Source organism: Ascidiella aspersa, chromosome 3 (genome assembly GCF_963924565.1).
Source record: "Ascidiella aspersa chromosome 3, kaAscAspe10.2, whole genome shotgun sequence".
NCBI lineage: Eukaryota > Metazoa > Chordata > Ascidiacea > Phlebobranchia > Ascidiidae > Ascidiella > Ascidiella aspersa.
Window position 1 is genome coordinate 1,199,430 of NC_139449.1, and position 26,873 is coordinate 1,226,302.

The following is a 26,873-nucleotide window of genomic DNA, read 5'->3' on the forward strand; positions in this document are numbered from 1 at the left end:
TCCGCCTTTTATGCCAACTTCTGCCTCAAATAGCTACTGTAACCAGATTTATACATAAACCTATACAGTGTTTCTATTGCTATTTAAAGTCATATTTTCACCTTCTTTCCACTAATTCTTCCAACCGCTATTAACAACATTAATACATCTTATCCGACTAATTTCACAGCTATTTAAACCCCTTTTTTCCACCAGGTTATGGCGTGTGCAAGGCCTGGGGTGACCCGCATTACATGTTGTTCGACGGCAGCGGTTGGTACGATTTCATGGGAGTGTGTAGCTACTACATGGCTCGTACACCACGCCTGCGCCGCAACGACCCCCAGTGGTTTGAAATAGTGGCGATGAATGAACACCGGGGGCGCAACACGCGCGTCTCCTACCTCAGGGAACTCACGATCACGCTTAACGACGGAGAGGATGTTATTAAGATGGAAAAAAACAAAGTCGTAAAGGTAAAGCGTCATCGATTTGCTTTGTGACGTCATGATACACCTATGGTTGGCCATAACGGAGCTTTTTAACAAAATAATTCCTCCGTTAGTTAAACTGGCAATTTTTAAACTAAAATCTCTGCTGTGAATTATATTCGAGATTTAGAATTTACTAAAAAATATATATAAAGGAAATCAACAACATTAGAAATCAACAACATTAAGCTGACTTGCATGAAACCGTCTTGTAAATAAAAGTTCAGTGTCTTATTTATATTTAAAAAGGGACGTTTTTAACTTGTAACCCAACGCAAATGCTTTAAAATGCTTTAAAATCCGAATTATTTTTTGTAATATAATGGTTGCTATTTAGCTTAAACAATAAAACAACCCTCACTACCATTTCTGTTTCCAATTTTAGTTCACACGGCCTTTTTATTTAATATTTTAGTCCCTTATTGCTAATTTTATTATATAAATACGTTTGGTTTTAGTTTTTACTATGCTTTTGTCCGTTTTAAGAAGGACTATTTAGCTTATCAACACTACGCATTGTATAGTGATATTCACGTTCCCTTATAAACTTTTTAATTTTGGAGCAATGTGCGAACTTTTGTACGTCATGCGTCATGAATTTAAACCAAATAAACGTAGCCTAATGTTTTCGAAACTAAACTGACTTTAAGCTGCATATTTACTTACCCTCTGTGTTTTCACGTGCTACCTTCCACGCAGATAAACGGCGAACCAGTGCTAGGATTCACATCTGATGCTTACAGCGTTCAACCCTCCGGTCGATCGATGAGACTCAAAACCAAACACGGACTCCAAGTATCTTTCAATGGAAACGGAGCCCGCATCAAGATCCCAAGCACGTACAGGGGAAAGGTAAGTTACGTCTGTCTTTATTTACACTAGCATAGTAAAAGAAGAGAATAAAATCAAAAAATTAAACTTAAATCAAGTTAATTAAGACACTAAACTATTTGTCACAGCTATTTTTGCACAAAAAGTTTCGAATAACGTAACGGAGCATATTTTTTACATTGGACGCCAATATATTAGGTACGAGCAGGTCTTTGCACGACCTGTCCGTTTTGTTTTTGTGTTAGCGATACGCAGCACCTTAGATTCTCTGTGTTCCAAATGAACTGTATTACCAAATAGTATTGAACATCAAAGGCTAGGCAAATGTTTTGCATAATTGTTAGAGGTTGTAGTTAGACGTAGTAAGAATATCAAAGTTTATACAGAAGTAGGTATAGTTTTGAACGTTTCGAATAATTCTTCATTCATTTTAAAACCCTATATATTATACCAAGTATTGTAAATAAAGATAACCGCATAAAAATCCTATTACGTCATGCTTTGACCACTAACCTTTGACCCCAGGTTCACGGTCTGTGTGGCAACTTTAACGGACGGAAGACTGACGACCTTGAGATGCTGAACGGAGAGCAGGCGTCGAATTACCGCCAGATGGCGCAAAGCTACGCGGTGGGCGATTGCGTGGCCGATGAACCGGAACCGGTCACGTGCTCACAAGCTGACACCAGGAGATGGTGGGTTGAAGTTGAATGTTATATTCTTGTATCTTATATATTCTTTTATGTTGGTCTATACTTTATAACTTCATTCGTAAAAAGCACTACCTGGTTGTTAAAAACTCAACAGAAATAGATAAAATGTATTTTATTGACAAGGTAATCATGCCATTTTTTAAAATTATCATTTTTTTAACGTTACGAATGTCTAAGGAGATTCCATTCAGTTAACGTTGAACCAACGTGGCAAAAACAAGTTCGACTTTATGTACATTTTTAATTTAAAATATTTTTATCCTTTTTTTTACATTTAAAAATAAAAACGAATAAATACATTTTTAAGACAAAAGTCACGCATAGTAGTCTTTTAATGTAAACCACCAATATTAATCAAAATACTCCCAACCTTAACGAAAGTCTATACTTGCCGAAAATTTGGGGTTTTATAACTGATTCAATGAAAGTGTTTTCATAACTAAAAAAAACTATATTGCAAGTCAATTAAGACGTAATAAGAATATCAAAGCCCATACAGAAGTAGGTAGCATTTTGAACGTTTCGAATAATTCATTTTCAACATGATGTTGAAAATGAATAAAGAGTTATTCGAAACGTCCAAAATGCTACCTACTTCTGTATGGGCTTTGATATTCTTATTACGTCCTACTACAACCTCCAACCATTATGCTCGCAAGTCAATTAGTTTTTCAAATATATTTGAGTTGTGCTAGCGTCAAACTTTAACGTTAAAACGTGCCTTCTTACAAATGCCAGTTTTAAGCATTGTTTTACCTTCACAGGAGTACCGAGGCTTACTGCGGTTCTTTAACGAAACGCGGAGGAGCGTTCAGTTCGTGCCATAGCGTCGTTGATTCTGCAAAGTTTTTCAAGAAGTGTTTGTTCGATGTTTGTGCAACTGACGGAGATAAGGGTGTGCTATTGGAGGTAAGTTTCTGAAATTTGTATATTTTTTCTAGTTTTAATCTTCGTTTTACTTATTTTCGATCATTTATTTTATATTTGAAAAAATATAAATTTTTATTTCCCGTTTTTTTATTTTTAGGAAATCTTGTTTGTATTTTGCCAAGCATTTTAATCATATTTAATAAATGTAATTATTTTTTCTCTTCATCTGTCAAAAAAACACATTATTGAATAATAGTTTTTAAATTTATATTTAAACGGATATATTTAGTTAAACAAATGTACAGTTCTATTAAATTATTCAAAACATTTTTTTTCGGGTAATAATTTCATCCACCACGACGATATATTTTTTTAATACCATTAATTTTCACTAAAAACAACATTTTTCTATAACCTGTTTAAATCACTAAGTCTAACGTTTAAAGCGAATTTCTCTCACTTCACTCCAACCGTCTTGTCTCCAGGCACTAGAGATGTACGCCGAAGACTGCCAGTTCAATGACGTGCAGCTCTGTGATTGGCGCAGCGCTAGCAAGAGCGCACCAATGAGGTGCCCAGCTCACAGTCACTACAGCGGTTGTGCCTCTCCGTGCCCTGATACATGCCAGTCGCCCTATGCTTCAAGCAGGTAAGATGATTCTGTTGTTTAAACTTGAATATGTGATAGTGGAAATAACCTTGACCCTTGCGAAATAAATGCCGACCCAAATTCCTGATCTTTCACGGCAGGCTATTCTAGCAAAGTGAATGAATCATTTGAATAAAGATATTGTGACGATGCCTTTGCTTGCGGAAGATATAAATATCTTTTAACATCTGTAAATAGTGTCTGGCCTGAATTAGGAGCTTTGCTAAACTATTCTGCTACTGCAATTTAAAAGGTAGAAGATCTGCTTAGTTTTGTTTTATTTAGTATAACCGATAGTGTTTGTATATAAGTTGAATAACAACAACTCAACCATTTGAACAACTCAACCATTTGAACCTAGTTTATCAACTCTAGTGTTTTACAAGTGTGGCCCTTGATTTAAATAGCAAATCCAAACATCTTGATAAACACATCTTGACGACGTTTCAATACGAACTTGTATCATCTTCAGTTAATATCACTTAAAAGTAAATCAAAGCATCTCTTATAATACTAACTATTGCGTCCCACCTTTAAGTGATGGTTGATTTACTTGATAAAAGCTCGTATCGAAACGTCTTAATCAAGATGATTATCGACCTTTTTGATTTTGAAATTTAGTAAATTTGTTAACCGTCCATAGTGCACCCTAATCAAAACATGCTACAAAAATACAACCTGAAAAACAATTGTACAATTCCGGCTCATCAAAATCTCATGACGTCATCAACTTATGACGCGTGTTTTACGTCAGGTGTTCGATCCGAGGTCTGGTGGAGGATTGTGTGTGTGATCCTGGATTCATCAAGGATGGAGAGAAGTGTGTCCGGAGGACTGAGTGCGGATGTGCGATCGATGGAGCTTACGTTAGCAGAGGAGGAAGAGTTGTGATCACGAGCTCACACAAGGAGTGCTCATGCATTGGACGCGAACGTTACGTGTGCGGATGCCTGGAGGGGTACAGAGGAATTCCTTGTAGAGGTGAGGATTATTGTGCTTTAGTTGTTAGAAGTTACTAGGAAATGAATAGCGGCCTAAGTATAGTTCTATATGCATTGGTTATGTATGTAAGAATGCCCTTGCATTGGGCTCGAACATTACGAGTGCGGGTGCTTGGAGGGGTACAGAGGAAATCCTTGCAGAGGTGATAAACTGTTAATATTATGGATAGCCAAGATTAATAGTTCGTAGGTTTTTCACTTACCTTGGTTTAAACTTCGGCCAAAAACACATTGAAAGTCAAATAGAGTTTGCTATTTTCTTGCAGAGGTGTGGTTCAGCCCTATATATACTTTAATTGTGAATAGACACTTGTTCAAGAACCAGTTGCATGTGAATAGCCAAGGCGTGCATGTCATTGTTATGTATTCAAAAGCATTCCCGTGTTGTGCTGTAATAGAGAGAAAATAATATAGCGGTATACGATTGGTAGCAGCTACTTGTACGTCAATAGCGAAGGCGGATATGCATAGTTATGACAATGTTTTATATCGTTTTGCATTGGAAATTTTCGGTTTAATTTTGCATTAATATTCTAAAATGGGTCCAGCAATCCAATTTTAAGTTTTTAAAAACGTTTAAATTTTTTGAAAAGCATTTCAATGATTTTAAACTTAATTTGTCGTCGAACAGCGCCACCTGTTTTCCAGATATGATGAAAAGGAAACGGGGACAATAAGCGTTCGTACTGATAAGTTTTAGAAACACATGATAGACGAGCAAATTTGCCGTATTTCTATTCAAACATATGTCTACTTTAAATTTTCGTTCCGCCACCGACAGATGCACATTACATTCAAGTAATTGTACGACAGAAAATCCCGCAAACAAACTTGTTGTTTGCTGACCTTGTGGTTTTGTTCCCAGATATCGACGAATGCCGCCAAAGTCCTTGCCACCGACACGCCAGGTGCACAAACACACCTGGAAGCTTCACTTGTGAGTGTAAGGATGGATATACTGGAGATGGAAAGCGCTGTCAAGGTGGGATAACACGTCGCTAACGTTACAACTTATATATGTATTATTATTAGTTTTTTTTCTATACTTATATTTTGACTAACCTATTTCCAACCGCTATGTTTATTGCTGTGCTAGTTTAATTCCATTGATTGAACCTCTTATGAGGTTGATTTCATTGTTTTGTTTTGCAAAGCAGTAAGAAGAATAGGTTTTTGTATTCTGTATCGAGAAATATCTTTATTTAAAACAAATCATGTGGGATTTATATAGATAGAAATAAATGGTTCACTAAATAAGATTTAAGGTTGACAGATCAAATTAAGTTTCAATTCGAAAAAATTCGCTAGTATCCCGAATACTTTGGCATAGAAAATTTTACAAAAAAAATTTAACTTCCAAATATTTTTTTCAAATTAATAACTGACATCACCTTCATTTAAAAACAAATTAATATGCTTTTAATCTCAGCTGAAGCGGAATGTCCGTCCCTTGCTTCGATTGACAACGGTTCATACCTTCCCTCCCCCCTCCCCTCGTGGCCGGTGGGTCGAGTTGTGAGGTTCAGGTGTAGATCGGGGTACGAGCTTGTGGGTGAATCAACCCTCACTTGTAGAGATGGGGGTGAGTGGTCATCGCTACCACCAACTTGCCAAGGTAAGAAACAAATTTTTTTTAAAATCACCCAACTTTATTCAAATTTTTATTGCAATAAAATAGCGGTTTCATTTGATTCAAACTAGTTTTTTTATTATAAAATTTCGCACAAAATTTTTTAACTAAATGTTCCCTGAATTTTGAAACAAACTCTACATAGGTTTATGCGGTATAACAGCAAGTAAGTTGTTGAAAACATTTTTAGTTAGATATTAATCCAGTCTCGATCGTTCAGTTTAAATTATATTGTCAAAGTAGGTTGCCGTACAAGTTCCAGTAGAATCCCATAAAATGTATATATTTATTCAATGACTGCTAGTAAAACTGTAACATTATACTTGGAGCATAATGGTTGGAGGTTTTAGTAAAAAGTAAATGTTATTTTAAAACCCATACAGAAGTAGATAGCATTTCTGAACGAACAAATATATACGTGTAACATTATATTTTTTGTAATCTTGTTATTCAGACATCAATGAATGTGATCGTAGCCGATCCCCTTGCCACGCGGACGCCACGTGTTCGAACAGTGATGGAAGCTTCACATGCACGTGCAACGATGGTTACCGTGGCAACGGAAAACTATGCACCGGTAAGTTAAACCACGTGGTTTATGTTGTAAGGTTAAAGGTCTTGGCATTTTCCAGCTAAGTAAATCCGAGTTCTAGCAAAATTAAACCCCGTGTATTCTGACTAGTGTTGGGAAAACTTAAGTCAATGACTCGGACTAAAGTTCACTTACGTTATTGTTGTCAAATGACCTGACTTAAATGCTGTGGTGGCTTGAGTCAATGACTTGAGTTAAGTTTACTTACGTTATTGTATTTAAACAAGCTGACTTAAGTGTTTTGGGTAAAACTCCTTGACTTGGACTTGGAGTTTTATTTCGCAGTGTACAATAATAATATTTTTATTGACTTCTAATTGATTAGATTAGCAGAACTGATTATGTTAGTTTTAGCGAAACAGCAGTATTCGGTGCTTGTAATAAAGCTGCTCCATGCCTTTTCAAACCTTTGTGGTTCTACTTTATTTTTTCCCTTAAATCTGCAGGTGTCAGTTGTTCACCACTTCCCACACCAAGATACGGAAGTCGAACTCCTTCCAAGAGTGGTCGCCACCCCGCTTCTACAGTGGTTGTGTTTAAATGCGACACCGGATACCAACTGTTCGGTGAGGAACGACTGACTTGCGAAAATACTGGACGCTGGTCTGCAAGGCCACCTACGTGCAGAGGTGAGAATTAAACTGACAATAAGCTTTGAATTTAGAAAAACTCTTTAAAATTTTTAAGCGCCGTTTACCAAACATTCTATGCTTACTTTAGTCAACGCAAAGTTTCCTAAACTGGGCTCCATGAACTGCTTGGCTATTGTTTGTGGACTAGTTTTAGGCCTTAGGGGGTATCCATGAAGGCCTAATATAAATATTAGTTGATCAATAAGAAAAGAAAATGGTTTTCCAAGAGAAAAATAGTTTATTGGAAACTACGCTTTGTCGCCTTGTCCTTGAAAAGCAATTACACTCTATTAAGGTTTCACATTTTTTGACCAAAAACTCATTGTTTTTAATCTCTACTAGTTTCATCGTCAAAATTATGACCCCAGTTTTAAAAATCCGTCAAGCGAACCCTTTTTAGTGGTCCACGATAAGGACGTTTAAGAAACCCTGGTCTAACGTTATTGAAATTTAGATCTTACTTTGAATAGTAGAGCGGCTTAGATTTGAAGTAAATACATTATTTTAATTAAATGAAACTTGCATTTCTATTGTGTTTTTACCAACTTTGCCCTTCGGTTGGGGATGTAATTTAAACCTACAAGCTCGACAACCTTTATTTGAACCCATACATTTCCAGATATCGACGAGTGCCAGACACGAACTGACACTTGTAATGAACGAGCAACTTGCTCAAATACTGTGGGCAGCTTCAGATGTACTTGTACCACTGGATACCACGGGAACGGCGAATCTTGCACAGGTAAACGTGTTGTAGAATATGCTGCATATCAGTCGGTCGGTGTCACTTGCCTGTTTTTTACATCTTAAAGACCGAAAGTAGCACAAGATAATATAGATAAGTAAATGTTTTTTCAGTTGCATCACTTCTTTTGTAGGTTACCCTTTAAAACTCTTCACAAAATGCTACCAACCAGTGAACAAATATAATCATAATATAAATTTAAAAAAATGATTAATATTGTTCAATAAAAGTAGAAGTCAATAGTATGTAACACAGTTTAATTAAGATCTCTATTTTAAATAGTTATTAAAAATTTTTTTTGAAAAAACTAAAATAACTAGTGAAAACAACTTTACCGTCAATCTTAATAAAATTTTCAAACTATTTTTTAGCTAAAAAAAGAAAAACCAAAATGTTTTTCAAAACTCTTTATTTTTCTCGCAGGCATCAAGTGCCCCACTCCACGTGCTCCCCGTCAAGGTCGCGTCGACCTTGGTGGCAAGACAGAGTTCGAGCAGGGTGACGTCATCACCTACTCTTGCAACACCGGTTACTTCACCAGTGACGTCACGACGGCCACGTGCGGCGCTAGCGGAAAGTGGGACCACTTGGCACCAACTTGCAAAGGTAGAAGAAGGTTTTATTTAAAAGTTGTGTTATTTTAACAGTGTAATTATGACGAAAACCACTTCCATTAGTCACTTTTAACAGGTTTGGCAAGTTCCGGATGAGGTGACTAGTATTAACAAATATTGATGCAATAATAATTGTTTGAAATCAAAGAAACATTATGTAATATAAATGATAATGGTGTCAGCCTGCATATTTGTAAAATTAGGCCTAGTTAATTAACAAAGGATCATTACGACAAATGTTCAATCATACTAAAGATACTGTGTTAAAAAATGTATATTTTTAGCGAAGAAAGCTTATATGTTCCGTAATATGGGAATTTTTGTATTATATAATTCCTGTTATAAACACCAATGTAATTATACGTGCCAACAAACACACAACAAATCGGAATATTGATGCAATATAAAAATGACAAAAGCGTAAAATGTATACTTAACTTATTGCCATGTTTATTTGGATAAAGCTGCAGTTACTGGTTTAAGCTATGAGCATGTTACTTATCGTTAACAACACGTAATGCTTGATTGTCCAGATATCAACGAATGCACAGAAGGAAGCCACGATTGCGATATCAACGCGGATTGCAGGAACACCATCGGGTTTTATTCTTGCCATTGTAAAGCGGGATACAGAAGTCAGGGTTCATCTTGCGTCCGTAAGTCTTACGCGAATATTTGTCAGAAAATGTTTATATAGCTTCGTGGCTTCGTTAAACCTAATTTTGTTTTGTACCATTGAAAAGATTGTTTTTGCAAGTGGTGTTTTAAATATACGAAATTTTAGTTTTTTTTTCTACCAACATTTTTCATTTCCAACGCCAGTTTAACGATTCCGACTTTATTAAGTTACTACAATCAAACTAACTTTGTGTCTGGTATTTCTTTTGTTTTTATTGTTATTTTATTTGTAATTTACAGCAGTCCTAAATATTTTTATTTTTCTACTATTCTTATTTTTTTCTGACATTTCTACACAATTAATAACAAATGATAATCGTATTCCAAAAGTAATTTGCTTCTCGGTTCAGAAATCGTCTATGTTGTAATTGACAATAACTTTTCTGTAGTGCAATGTTTAATTTTTGTCATCAAATTTAGGAAATAAATACCCTTTTGCATTACTTTTAGGGGAGACATGTCCCCCCCGAAGCGCCCCCACCCACGGTAGTATGACCCCCGGTTCAGTGTCGGTGTTCGGATCCGGGCTAGAACTCACCTTCTCATGCAAGAAAGGGTATCGATTAGAAGGAGTGCAGAAGATAAAGTGTTTGATGTCTGGAAGCTGGACCGCGCAAAGCCCGACTTGTACAGGTTTGTTACACAACATAAATCAAATAAATTTAGGCAATTTACTCAAGTACACTACGCACGGATCTGTAATATAGCTTGATAATGAATAACAAAGCTAAAAAGGTCGAGTAGATCGACAGCATCTTGATTAGACGTTTCGATACGAGCTTGTATCATCTTCAGTCAATGTGACTCAGAAATAAATCAAAGTATCACTTATAAAAGGTTGGTCGCAATTGTTATCAGTCTTAGTTTCCATAGTCGGAGCATTATTTAGCACCTTTAGGTGTTGAACAGGTACAACGGTGTTGAAAAGGTGTCAACGTTCAATTCGGGGCTACAGTCGTACAGTTTAGGCAATTTACCTAAAAAAAAACAATGGATTACAAAAAATATTTTTTTTACTACTGAATGTTTAAATTTCCAAAACCCACTTGTTGTTGGGAAAAATACTTGCGGATTAGGAAAAACTAATAAAATAATTGAAAAACAAGATATTGAAAAAAAAACTATAGTTTTAAACGCGAATAACCGCATTGACTTCATCCTCTGACCCTGAAACGTGTTTTTCGCAGATATTGATGAATGTGACAATGCTACCAACCCTTGCCATGCCGACGCCAACTGCCGCAACACACAGGGTCAGTATCAGTGCAAATGCAAGCCTGGATACCAAGGAGATGGAACTTTCTGCTCGGGTAAGCCACTTATATCTACTGGTACATGTTGCACTGGAATATTTTGTGCTCTTGCTTTTAGGTTTTCTAAGAATTAGTTTTAGTCGGAATTATTAGTTCTGAAATACAATATTAATCGTTTTTTACTAATAAGATAAGACAACAAGATAACATTATTGCCTTTACTATTGTTTTATTTTGCTAGATTTATTTTTCCAAGACTTTCAAGTTTACCTCAAAGGCGATAATATTAAAATAGAGAAAAATGTATAATACATTTAATTTAAAGTGAAACTTTCAAACTTACTTTCGGTGCCATTATTTCCTATTTAAATTTCCAAGTACAGATTACTTTGTAATATCAACTCATCCATATCAGTCTGTTAAGATCCATCCAGAAGCTTGAAACAACTTTTTTTCAATTTAGCAATTAGCTGCGAGTTTCGCTGAGCATTATAGCAGTCTCTTTGATTTCAACAAAATACCAACTGACCATAATGGATTTACAAACCTAAGCCAATTTTATTTCAACTTTCAGCGATCAACTGCGAGTTTCCGGGAGCGGACCCGAACGCCGTGATTAGTGAAGAGGCGAAGGAGAAGTACTTTCCCGGTGACAGCATCAGCTACTCGTGCAAAGTTGGTTACGAACTGACTGGGACCGACCTCATAGAGTGCGAAAACGACGGAGGCTGGTCGGAGCGCCCACCAGCTTGCATTGGTGAGTTGAACTTTAACTGTTTAATTCTGTGTAACTTTTTGTGTTGGTTTAAGAAAACCTAATAGTAAATAAAATTGTTAAAATGTGGATTTTAAAAGCAATAAAAATGTATTAATGTGAATTGCTGGTTAAAAATATTAAAAAAAAATCTAAAAATTAAAAATATATTTGTTTGAAAATATTGTATTTACATTGATTTACAATTTCTAAATCTGTGTAACGTCTGTGTAATAGCCAATAGTTTAAATAAAAGCTAAAAAATAAACTAAAATATAAAAATTTAAAAATTCTTGTTTAAAAACAGATAGAGATATAAAAATGTCAAATGCTGGTTTAAAACTTCAAAACAAAATTTGAAAAGGTTAACAAAAATTGTTAAAACTGCCGGTTTACAAAAATGAAACAACATTGGCATGGAGTATTGTTGTTTTGTGTAGTTTAAGAAACTTGTTCATTTATTCCGAAACATTTCCATAAATTATGCAACTTTTTATAAATACCGCACGTATTGCTCAACTTAAATTATGCAGCAAGTCGTTAATATATTGCATAACATGCTCATGCTTTTCGCAACGTGTTGACACATTGCGTAACTTAATGATATATTACGCAATCCAGATATCGACGAGTGCATTCCTGTGTTGAATTCGTGCGACGCGAGCGCCAACTGTGAGAACACAATTGGAAGTTACATTTGCTCTTGCTTGAATGGATACACCGGCGATGGACATAGCTGCGAAGGTAGGCTGTTTATTCACTGTACAAGTTGTTGTGATAAGTATCAGCTGTATAGCCGTACGGTTAATATTCTTTAAAATATAAACACTGAAATATTCAGTAATTATGTTAAATATTTTTCTATATTACACGCTTAGCATCATAGGAAAAACATGAACAAATAAAATTTCGTTTTTGCTTTTCTGTATTTGCAGCCATTCAGAAAGAGTTTTACCTCCAATGTAATGCTTTTTTTCAAATGAAAATAAGTGACAACCAAAAATTTTTTCAATAATTAGTAAAAACAACGCACTAAAAATGCTCAAAAAGCGACATAAGCTAAGTTTAATTTTAAACTAGCTTTGATATTCCACCAACACAAACGCTAGACGTGTACAAATGTCAGAAAAAAGCAAGATTTTTTCAAAGTTTCTGACTGACATAACTATTATGCTAAGATGACCTCCAAAATTTACTTGACCATCTCTATTCTTTTCACACAACATCATCTTGTCGTCAGTTACAAATTTTCTGACACCGCTTATGCATTTAAATTGACAACCACTTTTGATAATTGAATTGTCCATTGTTAATCGTGTCATGCATAGTCGGTTTGTTGTCAGTTAAAAGCTTCGTGCTAGAACTAAAGGTTGCCTGACACAGTTATAATTTCAAATTGACCACCCCTTTACAGAGTTGACTTGTCCACCACTGGTCGTGTCAGACCTGGTCGTTTTATCATCGGTGAAAGACTCGTACCCGATCTCGACCTTACTTGACGTGAGTTGTGTTGAGGGTTACGCCCTCAACGGACCAGGAACCACAACCTGTCAGTCAGATGGGTCATGGACTGACACCGAATTTACCTGCCAAGGTAAAACACTTCCTTGTTTTTGTCTTGATCTTGTTGTTTTATTTAATTAGGGAAATATCAGTGGTATAACCATTTCGCAGCAAATTTAGGTTAGTCCGGCGCCATTTTTTTCACCTCTCAACTTGAAAATTAATTTCTGTTTTTTCATTTTAATTTCACCCGCAAAGTAAAAAAAATTAGAAACTGGATTAGTCACATTTTTAATAGCATTTTTTTTTTAAGAAGAAATGTTGAGACGGGTTAGTATTTTTGCATTTTTTTAGGTCATAAACAAAAATAACTTTCATAAAGACGATGTATGTGACATAGAAACTTTAGAATAAAATCACAATTTCTGAATTGTGGTTTGATTAATAGTCGACTAATTTCAGTAAAATACCATTTCACTTTTTATTGCAGACATCTTGGAGTGTGCAAACCCGACCCAGACACCTTGTTCAAAGTTCGCAACTTGCACCAACACTGTGGGTGGGTTTGAGTGCGCTTGTAACGAGAACTACAGCGGGGATGGGTTCGACTGTGAAGGTAAGTTGTTGTAACACCTACAATCTATATCCTAATAGATGCTTGTTTGATTTAGTAGTCGTTGTGATAACATTTGTGTTCTATGTTGTGTTTTCAAACGCAGAAATATATTATGTCCCTAAAATCATGGAACTACGCAATTTAGAAAAATAACTTTAATAAATGAATTTGTAAAGCTAAAGAAATCGATTTTATTAGGAGTATTGTAGTTCGATCTGTCTTTTCTAAAACGTATTGCAACAGAGTCCAACTTAGTCATATCGACTCCCAGGATTAAACCAATTTTATTTCAGTTTTGGCAATATGCCGTAAGACCCATTTACAATCCTGAACCAACTTGGTCCCAATCTTAGAGACAAACTGTAACTTTTCATACCGGAAAAATACCACCACATCCATATTCGTTTAAAATTCCAAGCATTGTATCAATGTTTTGTTTTCAACGTTTTTGTCAGTTTGGAAAATAAAAGTGGAAAGAGCAAAAAATTCATTCGCTTGATATTTTCGCAGAGATTGAGTGTTCCAACCCAATACCCCCCCTGAACGGCTACTTTACCCCCCCGAACCAGGAGACGTGGGTGGTTGGTGATGACGTCACATATGGTTGCAACAATGGCTTCACGCGATCTGGTGCCGATCTGGTGACTTGCCAATCTGGTGGTGTCTGGTCACAAGATCCACCAACTTGTCAAGGTCGGTGGTTTTTTTATAATAATATTGTTGCTATTTCTTGCGGTATTATATTTCTTTTGTTAGAACAATTTTTCAACATGATCCAGTTGACTTAAGTCTTGACTTAGTATTCAGCTAAACAATTACGGCAAAAGTCCCAAGCTTAGTTCAATTTTGAATAGCAAAATTAAAAAAAATAAGTAAAAAAGGTTATTCTGATTTCATTTTAGGATTTGTCTTTATTTATTGTTGGTTTACTTATCAACATAAGGCATTTGTTGTCTTTTGTATTAAACTAAAACGTTCTTTGTCATTTTCTAGTTTTTTTAAAGAAGTGTATTGCAAAAATGTGCATGTTTAGTACACATTTTAAAGCGTTTTAGTTGAGCAAGAACTTTATGACTGAGCTTGTATTTTAAATAAACTCTTAACAAACATTAAAAGCAATAATGTTTGTGGTAATTTTGCAAAATAGTAATGTTATCTTCTAAAAGGTTAAGAGTTTAGCAGTACTGAAAGCTGTAAAGATGTAAACACTACCTTAGACCTTTCTAAACAAACTTGTCACACTCACTTCTGTTTATAATAGTCGTTGTGTTTGTATTTTCCCAGACATCGATGAATGTTCGTTGGGAAGCGATGCTTGTGATTTGAACGCCGAGTGCATAAACAACGACGGAAGTTACGAGTGTCAGTGCAATGATGGATTCCTCGGATCCGGCAGACTTTGCTCAAGTAGGTTGACTTTTTAATGTAATTAACATGTGGGACATATTGGAACGATGCTAAGTTATAAGTTAGTTTGTTAAAAAAAAGTTTGCTAAAAAATGTGTAAAAGTATATATAAAAAAAAGGAAAAAGAAAGTGCAAACTACATGTTATACATAAAATACAAAATCTTACGATAAAAATTAAAAAAGTGCAAAATCTACTTTGTTGAGTTTAGTTCAGTTTGTTAAGTTTAGTTAGTTACTCACTTTACTGTAATCGAGTTTCCTTCTCTAAAGGCTTGTCCCTTGACAGATTTTTATAATTATCTTTTGTTTGTCCCCAGTTAATATAATTTAATATCAAGTTAGTGTCACAGCTATGTTCGCTTCAACTGACCCTTTTACTTCACAGGAATCGAGTGCCCTGCTTTGAAGGTGGTGAGCAACTCGGTCAGAAGGCCTGCTACTGACCGAGTGTGGTTGTTCGACGACATTGTACGATACAGCTGCTTGACCGGATACCAGATCTCGGGACCAGATAAACTTACATGCCTTAAAACAGGAAGATGGTCGAGCCGGGAACCGAACTGCAAAGGTGAGAGCTGATTTGGATTTTCGGTTTTGCGGCTTTTTTATTTTCGTTTCAAACATGCGCTCACTTCAAGAGCCAACACTTTCGCCTGTTTGATTACCAAAAAATACAGTTTGTTTTCAATTTTAATTGAAAAACCTCTATGTCAGTTGGAAAATGTATATTTAGAGAAGGGCTTTTAACTTTAAAGAGATCTGCTATTATTTTGAATTTATTCCTAACTGTTTTTTATTCTGATGTTGAAGACGTTGTTCCTTTTTCGGTCTTTATGACTGAAGGCCAAACATTTTTGTGGTGCCGAACTTTATACACAATTTTGTTTAATATTGTTTCGAACTTCATCAACTTGAATATTTTCATCTTAAATCGAATAATTTATTCAACTAAACTGTGGTAAGCTTTAGAAAGTTGTCGTTTTATTAAAGTTTAGTTGGAGATGGTCTCTTATGGCAATTTGCATTGTGTTCCCCAAAATTGTTTAATTTAATGATTTTTTAACTCGGGGCGGGGTCGGATCTTTCTTAAATTGCGTTTATATAATTTCGATAATAATATCAATCTGTATAATATTTAAAAGACGAATCTTTAAACTCTGTTTTTTGCAGACATTGACGAATGCTCAACCATGGAGCCTTGTGATCAACACGCAACTTGCACCAACACTGATGGCGCTTATTCGTGTCAGTGCAATGAGGGATACACAGGAACTGGAGTCGTATGCTCAAGTAAGTGAACACTCAAGTCGATAAGTACTAAGTATAAAGATATTGACAAAACTGTGTGAAACTTAGGCGAACACTTAGGCGTCGTGAAGCTTATTTTTGCAATCTAAAAATTGTCTGTTCAAGCATAGGTTTAGACTCAGTTTGAGTAAATGTTAAAATAAATATAGAAACTCTTGGTACAGGGTTCAAACTTTTTGTCACCAAAGGACGCAATGTAATGATTGACACTGAATTAGAGTAATTTTTGAATATAAAAATAGAATTGCTTTTGATTGATTAGGTATTTATGGCTTCTCCTGTTTCAATCCTTGCATTTTAATTTTAAAATTTATGTAAATAAGCGAATTATGACAACGGACAGACATCTACTATATATAACAAAAAATTGTTGACCAAAATACAGGAATAAAACTTCTAGAAGAATTTAAATATTCGAAAACCCATACTTTGTTGGTGAAAAAACCCTTGTTCCTTTGATCAACCATTAACCCTGGTTTTAAATTCCAAATGGTTAACATGAAAAAACTTAAACTTTCGCTTTGTTTCCAATCGTTTGTTTCTAATAATCTCCTCTTTAATGTAAACTCAATCCATTAACAATTGACCATTGTTTACGTCACAGAGGTGTTTTGTCGCCGCCCGATCGCTGACCCCTTTGGTTCATTCACCCCCAACAACCTTCCCAAGTACTACGCTGGCACAAGTGTGGTGCACAGATGCGACCCAGGGTACGAGTTGGTTGGAGATGAGATGTCAACTTGTGAAGATGATGGAAGCTGGACAAACCTAGAACCTTCTTGCAATGGTAGATACAGAACCTTTTAGTGTAACATAATGTTGGAAGTGGCCTTTAAGAGTTTTCGTGGTATGTCTTAAGTGTTTTTTCTGTTTTAAACCTCGAACCTTATTGCAATGGTAGGCCCAAAACTGCTTTGTGATCCTTTCTGGTAAAAAAGGTGTTACCTATATAGTTTTATGTAACTTTAAGGTTGAAAGTGGACTTTTTAAAGGTTTTGTGGTATGCTTTAAGCTTTTTGCGGCAGTTTGTGTTTGGGGGCAATTAACTAAAATTGTGTCAGACCTTTCGTTTTAAGCAGTACAGCACATTTTTATTAAACATGAACTTGCAAAGGTTAAGCGTAACTTATATTTCACGTTTTTTTAATTTTTTACAAAATATATTTTACATTTTTTTGAAATAAATATGGTCAACTTTTCTATTGATGCAACTCATTTACAATAAAACAACAATTAGATCATAAGAACTTGCAGACCAAACTTGCAGCTTCAAATTTTAACAAATTCCATTTAAGAAAACTTGATTGTTTTTCACTGTACGGGCACACATATATTGACCTGGGCGAAGTTGGCGCGCTGGATTGGTTTTGGGCAATATCTCCAAAAGTTGTGACAGCAATCACACTTTTAGAGAAAAAATATTAATATTCATCTTTATGAATATTAATATTCAGCTATATTAACACCTAATTTTCAAACTTTCTCGCTAATTTTTTCACGAAATAAACTACAAGACATACTCTTCAAAATGAGCCATAGCTTGTAGTCAATATCAATCGGGCCTTGCTTTAATATGCGATCAAAAATTTCATAACTGCTCAAATTCGACATATGGCCTTTCGATTTCAAATGCCCCAAATACCATCTAATATTCACGTTAGAGATCTGAAATTTTCACACACGCCTTATAATACCTTCAGCAATCCAGCAATCACACTTAGAAAAAAAAATATTAAAAAAATATGAATTTTCATTTTTTTCACATATTGTTGTTATTTGAACATAGACATCGACGAATGCTTGGTTGGAAGCCACACTTGCACTGATGGATCCAACTGCTTCAACACACCTGGGTCTCACAGGTGCATGTGCAAACCGGGCTACACAGGACAAGGAAACGACTGTTCTCGTGAGTAGAGATTTCATATCTACAACACCTACATTATAAAAATTGGAAACAATCTTTAAAATAACCAAAAAAAATTAAAATTTGACTATATGGGTTAGGAAAACTATTAAGAGGCATGTTTTAAAAAGAAACTGCGTAGAATAGGTAGGTAAGCATATTTAATTTTTTTTTGTTTCTATACATTCAGAAACACAATGTAACCTACTTCTAAAAGTAATCCTAATTGTTTCCAATATTCTACGACATCCTTCAACTATTATGACGTGAATAATGCAATTTGTATTTACGGAATATCAAGACAATTTCACATACACCCGTTGTGCTTTATTATTATTTCAATGATTTAATATTTTTAAAATTACAACATATATTTACTTATTTTCAACTAAAAAAATCGCATTTTTGTTTATTTTGTAAATATTTCCTTAAACTTTTGTTTTTTAAATTCCAGGGGTGCTTTGTCCCGACCTCGCCCCTGTTCAAAACGGGGGCTACACCGCCACCGGGAAATCCCCGTACAGCCCCGGAACCGAGGCCACGTTCGTTTGTGACGTAGGTTATCAGCTGGTTGGCAAGGCAACTATCGAGTGCCAGGTCACGGGTCAGTGGTTCTTCCGTCCGCCGACATGCACCAGTGAGTTTGCACGCTAAGTTTTGGAAACCTTTTTTTTATAATTATTAATTTGTTTTTCCGAAGGGTTTTTATTCAAACGGGGGTACAAATATCTAAGCCCATGAAGAACAATATTTGATATTTTGTACGTTTTAAATAAATGTAACTTCATTTTCAACATATGCTTTTCATTTTTCAGCATTAAAAAAAGTCCTTAGTTTCTTTATGGGCTTTGATATCCATTCTAGATCTAACTGCAACCTCCAGCCATTATTTTAAAAGTTATTTGAAACGTTCAAAATGTTACCTATACTTCTGTACGGGCTTTGATATTCATTCTACATCGAATAACAACTTCCAATGTCGTTTTTATCAATAAAAAATTATTTTTGCTAAAAATCCGCCGTTAAAGCCACATTCGACAAGTTTTTGTGACGAAAAGTTGCAATTTTAACGCGATTTTCTGGCAGACATCGACGAATGCCGCACCGGAACTCACGATTGTGACGTAAAGGCCGATTGTGACGACACAGAAGGAAGTTTCACTTGTACTTGCCGCAAAGGTTACTCTGGCGACGGAAAAACTTGCGAAAGTAAGAAATAAAAACCTACAAAAAGCCGTTTAAATAGTTTGTTCTCCACTTTTTAACTCATGGTTTTAGATATTTTTATTTTTTGTTTCTTTTTCTTTGTTCTAAATTTTTTTATGTTTGAATTACGCTTATTTAAAAACGAAAAAAAAACGATTTTTTACTCCAACATCTTCATAACTTTGTATAATATAAAGCAAATTTAGTGATTTTACTTTTTTAATAATTTCATTTTCTTTCGTTTTAAATTAAAATAAATTGAACTTAAACTTAATAAAATATAACTACTGGTGCCTTTAAAAATCCCTTCCAAACTTATTTTTCCAAAATTACTAGTTTTATTGTTTTTTTTTCAAATTAATAGAAACAAATTTAACTCATAATTTCATCTTATTTGCAGGAATCCCTTGTCCGGATGCGGTTGCCCCTAGCAACGGCTTCATCAGTCTTTCGAGGGAATCTTATTTTTACAAGGATTCTGTGATCTTCGAGTGCGACGACGGGTTCGCCATCGAGGGGAATTCCCTGGTTACTTGCGGGGTGGATGGGATTTGGGAAGAAAGTTTCCCAACTTGCACTGGTGAGAACTTAGTCGGTAGTCCTTCTTATATAATTAAGAATTGCCATTGATACTGACTTGGATATGTGTCTGTTAGTGGAAAGCCCAATATATTGACTTAAAATCCTGGCTTTGTTATCGCAACATTTTTGGTTTTCGTAAATATTTTACAAATTAATAAAATTGATTCTTTTGAAACAATTTTTGTCCTAAAATTGGCTGCATTTTCAAAAGTTGACGCAAAGAAATTCTGAAATTTTTTTTTGGTCCGACCTAGCTTTCCATTGAAAATATTTATTTTCTAGATTTTTTGTTCATAACCCAATTTTTCCATTTAATGAATTTTTCCAATTAATAAATATTTCCGAAGCAATATTTGTTGGCATGTTATTAAGAGCAACACAGTTCACATTTTCCCGGTAAATATTTGCAGCTGTCTGACATTCTGCTTTTTAGATATTGACGAATGCATCGATCCCGACAACAATCCCTGCTCAACAAACGCTGATTGTGACAACACAGAGGGATCTTACACTTGCACTTGTAGGACTGGATACGAGGGGAACGGCCGCCAGTGTAGACGTGAGTGAAATTACTAACTAAACTTTGCTTAAAAAAGTAAGTTTAGGCAAAATAAGCTGTGAAAAAGTTTTTCTAGATAATAAGTGCATTTTTGCTATAACTTTTTACATTTTTAAAGACTACGAATCATAGTAGAAAAAAATTATTGTAATTTTTTTTTTAACACACACGAAAATCTTGTTTTGATATGAAATGAAAATGCCAATTTCGTGATGGACTTTCCAGTTTTTAAAATATGATTTTTATTCTGCAAAGATATTTGTCAAATTAAGATAAATTTCGTGCAACTTCCCGAATTTGAGGAGATAATCCCTAAACCTTATGTTTTACCATATGTTAACTAAATTTTTAAGGAGAAATATAATTTAAAGTTTTTAAAATTCAAAAATCCACTAGTGGCGCTTAATGTGACCACTAAACACTTTTCAACAGTCCACTAATACAATTTATTGTATTTTCTTAACAGAAAATATCTGCGCGACTCCTTCGCGTCCATCGAACGGTGACGTCACGTCTGATGACGAACTGCCCTACGTATTTGGTGACGTAGTAAGGTACTCGTGCCATGTAGGGTTTACACTTGAGGGTGCCACCTCTGCAACTTGTTTGAGTGATGGCGAATGGAAATACCCCGAACCAAGATGCATAGGTGAGAATTGATGTGTGTCGATTATAAAGAAGTATTATTAACGATATCAAAGATCATACTGGAGCCTTTGCATCACGTTGAACCTGAAAATGTTTTTTTTTGTTCACAAGGGTTATGTGTTGAACGCACAGCCTTACAATAGGTGTATAGCTAAAGTTTATGAGTTTTACTTGCATTTTGAGATGTTGCTTGCTCATTGGACATCAAGGAATGCGATGACTATATTTACTATACTTTTACTGAACATTTTTATGTAACAGTTCCGGTTTTGTAGATTGATAATAAACAATCGTAAAGCCAAAAAAGGTCGCTTTGTTCATCATCAAGCTAGATCACAAATCCGTACATAGTGTACCCACTTTTTATACAACTGATATTTGCTTCACACAGCACTAACCTTATTTACTTTTGATACCAGACATTGATGAATGTGACGAAGATCCTTGTGATGAGAACGCAGAATGTTTGAACATCCAGGGAAGCTACACTTGCACTTGTAACGATCTGTACACAGGCGATGGTTTCAACTGCCAGTGTAAGTACAACTATATGTAGCTATTAATTGGTGAAAAAACTGTGTTATAAAAACCCATAAAAATTTACTATTGGCGAATTTTACTGGTGACCAAAATTAGATTTACTGTCAATTGCTAAAAATATTCAATGTGTCAGTACAACTGCCAGTGTTAGTATAACTATATGTAGCTATCAATTGGTGAAAAAACTTTGTTATAAACACCTACGAACATTTACAACCGGCGAAAAGTTACTAGTGCTAGATTTCACATTAATAGGTTAAAATGTTCATCAATAGGTTAAAGAAACTTAAGAGTTTTGCCAATGCTAAGTACAACTGTTTAGGATATACACACACCTCCGAATATTTACAACCGGCAAATTTGAATGATGTCCGGAATTAGATTTACTTAACGAAGTAACAAAAATAACAAAAAATGCAAATTTCAAACTAAAACGGGTAAAATCGTATATTGGACTATTAGCAGTGTTTTATAAATCTTAACTCTGTTTAGTAAGAAATGAAAATAATATGGTAAAACTCGAAAACTTATATAAACTTCTATATATCACTCAGTGAATCTTCAGTTTTTGAGCGGAAACCATTTTTCTAAATTAACAAATCAATTAAAAACAAAAAACTATTTTTTTTTATAAATAAGGTAAAAATTAAAAAAAAAAATTTAAACAATTTTTACTGTTTTTTAAAGCGTATAACGTTTCACTGAAGATTATAACGTTTTGTAGCTTAATCCCTCATCAGTGCAAATCAAGTTAAAAAAAACGTCAAAACCATCTTGTTCTTTGCAGTGCTTGAATGCCCAGCACCAGAAGTTCCACCCAAGGCCATAATAAACCTCCCCAACCGAAGTTCATGGACAGTCGGATCCACAGTCAGATATTCTTGCCCTGAGGGGTACAGGATCAGGGGGAGCAGGGTGATTTTGTGCCAAGCTGATGAAACCTGGACGTCTGTGGCCCCACAGTGTGAAGGTAAGACAGTGAATTGTAAAGCTGTTTCAAGTAACTTAACATAAAGTCAAATGTGTTGCTATACAAGTGAAGCCTCAATTATTACAATTATATAAATTACTTTAAATTATTAAAAAGCATACATTTTTTAAGCACTTATTTTGAAAATCACATTAGTCTTAGTGAAGTCGCCTTAAGTTTGAGTCTAATAGTTTACACAAAATTAAAAATACTAGTTTAGTCGTTTTTCAAAGTAAACTCAGTCATAGTAAGCTGTTTGCAAATATATTTAATCAATCTCAAACTATTTGTGCAATAACTTACATCAATATAAAGTTGTTTGAAAATGACATAAAATAAATTAACAACCTAAAAAAAGTGTATTTTTTATTTTTACCTAATAATATCGAAAACTAAACAATACACAATACATAAAGTTCAAGTGTAAATAGACATTTTTTTCTATAATATTTAAGTCCTAGCTTTTTGTCATTTGCCCTAGGTAAGTCATAGTCAATTTTTTGCAATATGAACAAAAATCCAATTAGGACATGATTTGCAAATTGCTGACGATGAACTATTGCACATTTGTAAACTCATGGGATTCCATTCTATATTTGTCGTTTTTTTTACTTCCCAGACATCAACGAGTGCGATAGTCCATTCGGATCTCCGTGCAGTGATTCTGCCGATTGTACGAACAATGAGGGAAGTTACACTTGTGATTGCAAGGTTGGATACACCGGGGATGGAAAGTTCTGCTCGCGTAAGTTGAAAAACAATTATTCAATTCGACAGCGTATCATCTTATCATTAAATTTGGTTCATATTGGTATTTTTTTTGTATTGTTTTTTTGATTTTTATTAGGTTATTTTTTTCAATCGTTTATTATATTCGGTATTCTTGGGTTGAAGAACTGATTTCCATAGATTTACCTTTCTGTAAAGCTGTATAAAAAGCTATTTTTACACATATAATGGCGTAACCTCAAATACAGCTCTATATAATTTCTTATAAAGATATTTTCGGCACAAATCTTGGCAAAATACAAAAATTACCTGTTTGCAAACTTTTTCGAAAATTATCTTCACCTCTTTTGCATAATTTCTATGATTAAACGCATTTGTGACAAACGTTGCATCTCTCACGGACCATGTAAGACTATGTTGTTAGCTACATCTTCTATCTTAAAACTTTGCACAGCCGTATTTCTGCCGTAACCATTAGTGTACTCCTAAATATATCTTCCCATAAAATCTAGTAAGCTATTTAAAGCGTTGGCATTTATCCCTTTAATTACGATGCCGAGCTCAATATCTAACAGACTATAACTTAATACAAGGCTATTTTTCTACAATACATCTTTTACTCAATATATAACTTTGCACAGCGGTCTTTATGCCATTGGTGTACTCCTGAAATTATCTACCATAGATATAACCGTAGACATTTAACTCTTTCATTATAATCCCAGCTGTGCGATGCAACCGGCCCGCCTCGATTACCCAAGGATCATTCAGTCTTCCCGACGGATCCACTGAGAAGGGGAACAGTGTCCTCTACTCGTGCAAGACTGGCTACAGGATAGTTGGTCAGGAGACAGCATTCTGCCTTGACACCGGCACTTGGTCAGAGGAGGTGCCATCCTGCCAAGGTTGGTTAAATCACTTTCCGATAAACCTATATTGAACTAGATAGGTTGAAAAGGGTTGCGTATAAAATAGTATAAATTATCAGACTTGGAGAATATATTGTCATAAAACTTAGCATATTATTTTACGTTTACTCCAAAATATAAGTTTTCGGCCAATTTATTTCTAGGTATGTTTTTCGTTATATCAAGTTATTGGCTTTATTTGCCGAGTTGGAAAATTCGTTGGAATAAAAAGAAGTGACTTATGAGAGTTCATTTTTTTTTTTTTATTATTTTTTTTTTATAGTTTTTTTATCCGTAGCATTTTGTGTTGTCCTAGAATGTGTTATGTTAATGATGAAAGTAGTCTAAATATGCGTTTATTCTAACGATGGTTTGGAAAATATCCAATAGACTGTACTTATAAATTACTTCAGTTTGTAAGATAGAACATATGTATTTAATGTATAGTATTGTTGCCGGACATTGTATTCATTTAAAAGTGGTTATTCTGACAATAACTTTTATAATTTTTTTAATTAGGCTATTTAATAGACTAAAAACCAACATTACTTTGCAGACATCGACGAGTGCAGTGATAGCAGTGATCTTTGCGATGACAACGCCTCTTGTACAAATACTCAGGGTGGATACCGATGCACATGTGGACAACAGTACACTGGAAACGGATTCTCATGCGAAAGTAAAAAGTTTTAACTTTTACTTTAGGTTGCACTGTTGAAAGACCTCTTCATTTCCAGCGGTGCCATTTATTTCGTAAGGCAATCAGGTGGCTCTGTCGAAAGACAAATTGTATTTAAATCCAGACAAGCTTTCGCACAACCGTGCTTCATCAGGTCAACGTAGAAATGCATTTCTAAGATTTCAATACAATTCGTCTTTGTGAAGTGCCACCTGATTGCCCTATTTAGAATTAGACAAATGCATTGCTCTTAGCTTTTAAGTATGTTTTGATTTTTTTTCCTATATTCAAAATAGCAATTCGTTAGGAGAAGGATTGTTTACCGAAATAGCATTCATTGTGTAAAAATATCCAATAACTTGACTATAAATAAAGTGATAGCAACTTTTGACCTAACCTTTCCTTCAAAATCACACTCCGTAATATTTCAGGACTTCGCTGCCGCTATCCCCGTTCGATCCCCAACGCTGTGTACACACCACGAAGCCCAGCACTTGGTCAGTGGTACTTGGACGACCAAGTTGTGTACACCTGCAAGGAAGGCTACCAAGCGTTCGGCAACCCAACCTCTGACTGCCTCAGTACTGGGCAGTGGTCATTTAACACCTTTATGTGCAAAGGTGAGCGCAGAAATATAATTCTCACTTTTTTTATTTGTTTAAAGTTAGCCCATAAAATATATTTTCAACTCTTTTTGGTAACGTTATTTTACAAGCTCTCGATTCGGACCAACTCCCATTTTTAACCGATGCTATCAAGAAAATTTATTAAAAAACGTACTTTTCATATTTTAATGTTTTATAAGTTGCCCGCTTTTTTCAAAGTATGCCTACCAACATAAATCAAATTTGACATAAAAACGCAGTTTTACACATAGAAAAATGTTTTCAATGCTCTTTCAATTAAAATAGTGTTATTATATCTATAAAGTAAAGAAGTGATTAGAATTTGCAAATCATCAAGTGTTTAATTTTAGACAAGGATGAATGTGTAAGCAACCCATGCCCTGCCAACTCTTTATGCGACAACACACCTGGAGGTTACTTCTGCTCATGCAAGCAAGATTATTACAAGGATGAAGCTGAAAACTGCATAAGTACGACACTTAAGCCAAACCTTATATTCAGTAATAATGTTAAATTGTAACCTCCATTAAAAAAAACGAAAGTAGTGTCTTTAGTGTTTTTTAATTTTGTGGGAAATTTTATCCGAGTCTAATGTGTTGAGATAGGCAATATCCCGTTTAGGGCATCTGAAGATTAATTTAAACAACAGTAACAGATATTTTGCTATAGATATTAAGGTGCATGTTTGCTATGCTCATGAACCAAAACATAAATCGTTTTCCAAGACGCACAATCCGACCTAAAACTAAAAACTAAATACTTATATTTTTTATTTGACGAAATATAACGAAATATTTATAAGGGCGATCGAATATTGTAAAATAGTTTTAGTTGTGATTTAATTTTTAAGTTTTACTTTTTATTCGAATCGACTCTTAAAATTAAACTTGTTCTCACAATCAACAAAAAATATTAATTAACAGCAATTCGTTATTTTTATGCTAAAAAATTAAAAAAATGAAGTTCTTTTAATCTAGCCCAAAACGACAATTTTTTGTTGTACTCAACTTGAACATTTTTAACCTCAACTTGAACAACTTTTGTAACCCTACAGGAGTCACGTGCCCGACCCTGAGTAACCCCAGCGACGGCGAGGTCGTTAACCCGAATGCTCAGTGGAGCGTGAACGACGTAGCCAACTTTAGGTGCTTCCCCGGATTCAAATTACGAGGAAAGGACGAGCTCACGTGCGCCTCCAACGGATTTTGGTCGAACTCCCCTCCGACATGCATCAGTGAGTATTTATTATTTT

General features: G+C 34.8%; 1 protein-coding gene across 1 annotated transcript in view; it reads left to right on the forward strand.

Moving 5' to 3' along the window:
* The window catches only part of LOC146158008 (uncharacterized), a 111,150-nt gene that overhangs the window by 20,712 nt on the left and 63,565 nt on the right, over nt 1–26,873 (forward strand). Inside the window, exons 19-56 of the mRNA XM_083383636.1 lie at nt 196–455; nt 1,170–1,322; nt 1,827–1,996; nt 2,779–2,923; nt 3,370–3,533; nt 4,288–4,514; nt 5,400–5,516; nt 5,964–6,149; nt 6,619–6,741; nt 7,203–7,385; nt 8,008–8,130; nt 8,557–8,739; nt 9,281–9,403; nt 9,876–10,058; nt 10,613–10,735; nt 11,253–11,435; nt 12,054–12,176; nt 12,847–13,026; nt 13,426–13,551; nt 14,062–14,244; nt 14,836–14,958; nt 15,346–15,528; nt 16,131–16,250; nt 16,873–17,055; nt 18,055–18,177; nt 18,629–18,811; nt 19,261–19,383; nt 19,781–19,960; nt 20,396–20,521; nt 20,988–21,170; nt 21,589–21,705; nt 22,497–22,679; nt 23,299–23,424; nt 24,134–24,313; nt 24,873–24,995; nt 25,427–25,615; nt 25,972–26,091; nt 26,676–26,855. Of these exons, the coding sequence (XP_083239762.1) occupies nt 196–455; nt 1,170–1,322; nt 1,827–1,996; nt 2,779–2,923; nt 3,370–3,533; nt 4,288–4,514; nt 5,400–5,516; nt 5,964–6,149; nt 6,619–6,741; nt 7,203–7,385; nt 8,008–8,130; nt 8,557–8,739; nt 9,281–9,403; nt 9,876–10,058; nt 10,613–10,735; nt 11,253–11,435; nt 12,054–12,176; nt 12,847–13,026; nt 13,426–13,551; nt 14,062–14,244; nt 14,836–14,958; nt 15,346–15,528; nt 16,131–16,250; nt 16,873–17,055; nt 18,055–18,177; nt 18,629–18,811; nt 19,261–19,383; nt 19,781–19,960; nt 20,396–20,521; nt 20,988–21,170; nt 21,589–21,705; nt 22,497–22,679; nt 23,299–23,424; nt 24,134–24,313; nt 24,873–24,995; nt 25,427–25,615; nt 25,972–26,091; nt 26,676–26,855 (6,003 nt within the window). The remainder of the gene's footprint in view (nt 1–195; nt 456–1,169; nt 1,323–1,826; nt 1,997–2,778; nt 2,924–3,369; nt 3,534–4,287; nt 4,515–5,399; nt 5,517–5,963; nt 6,150–6,618; nt 6,742–7,202; nt 7,386–8,007; nt 8,131–8,556; nt 8,740–9,280; nt 9,404–9,875; nt 10,059–10,612; nt 10,736–11,252; nt 11,436–12,053; nt 12,177–12,846; nt 13,027–13,425; nt 13,552–14,061; nt 14,245–14,835; nt 14,959–15,345; nt 15,529–16,130; nt 16,251–16,872; nt 17,056–18,054; nt 18,178–18,628; nt 18,812–19,260; nt 19,384–19,780; nt 19,961–20,395; nt 20,522–20,987; nt 21,171–21,588; nt 21,706–22,496; nt 22,680–23,298; nt 23,425–24,133; nt 24,314–24,872; nt 24,996–25,426; nt 25,616–25,971; nt 26,092–26,675; nt 26,856–26,873) is intronic.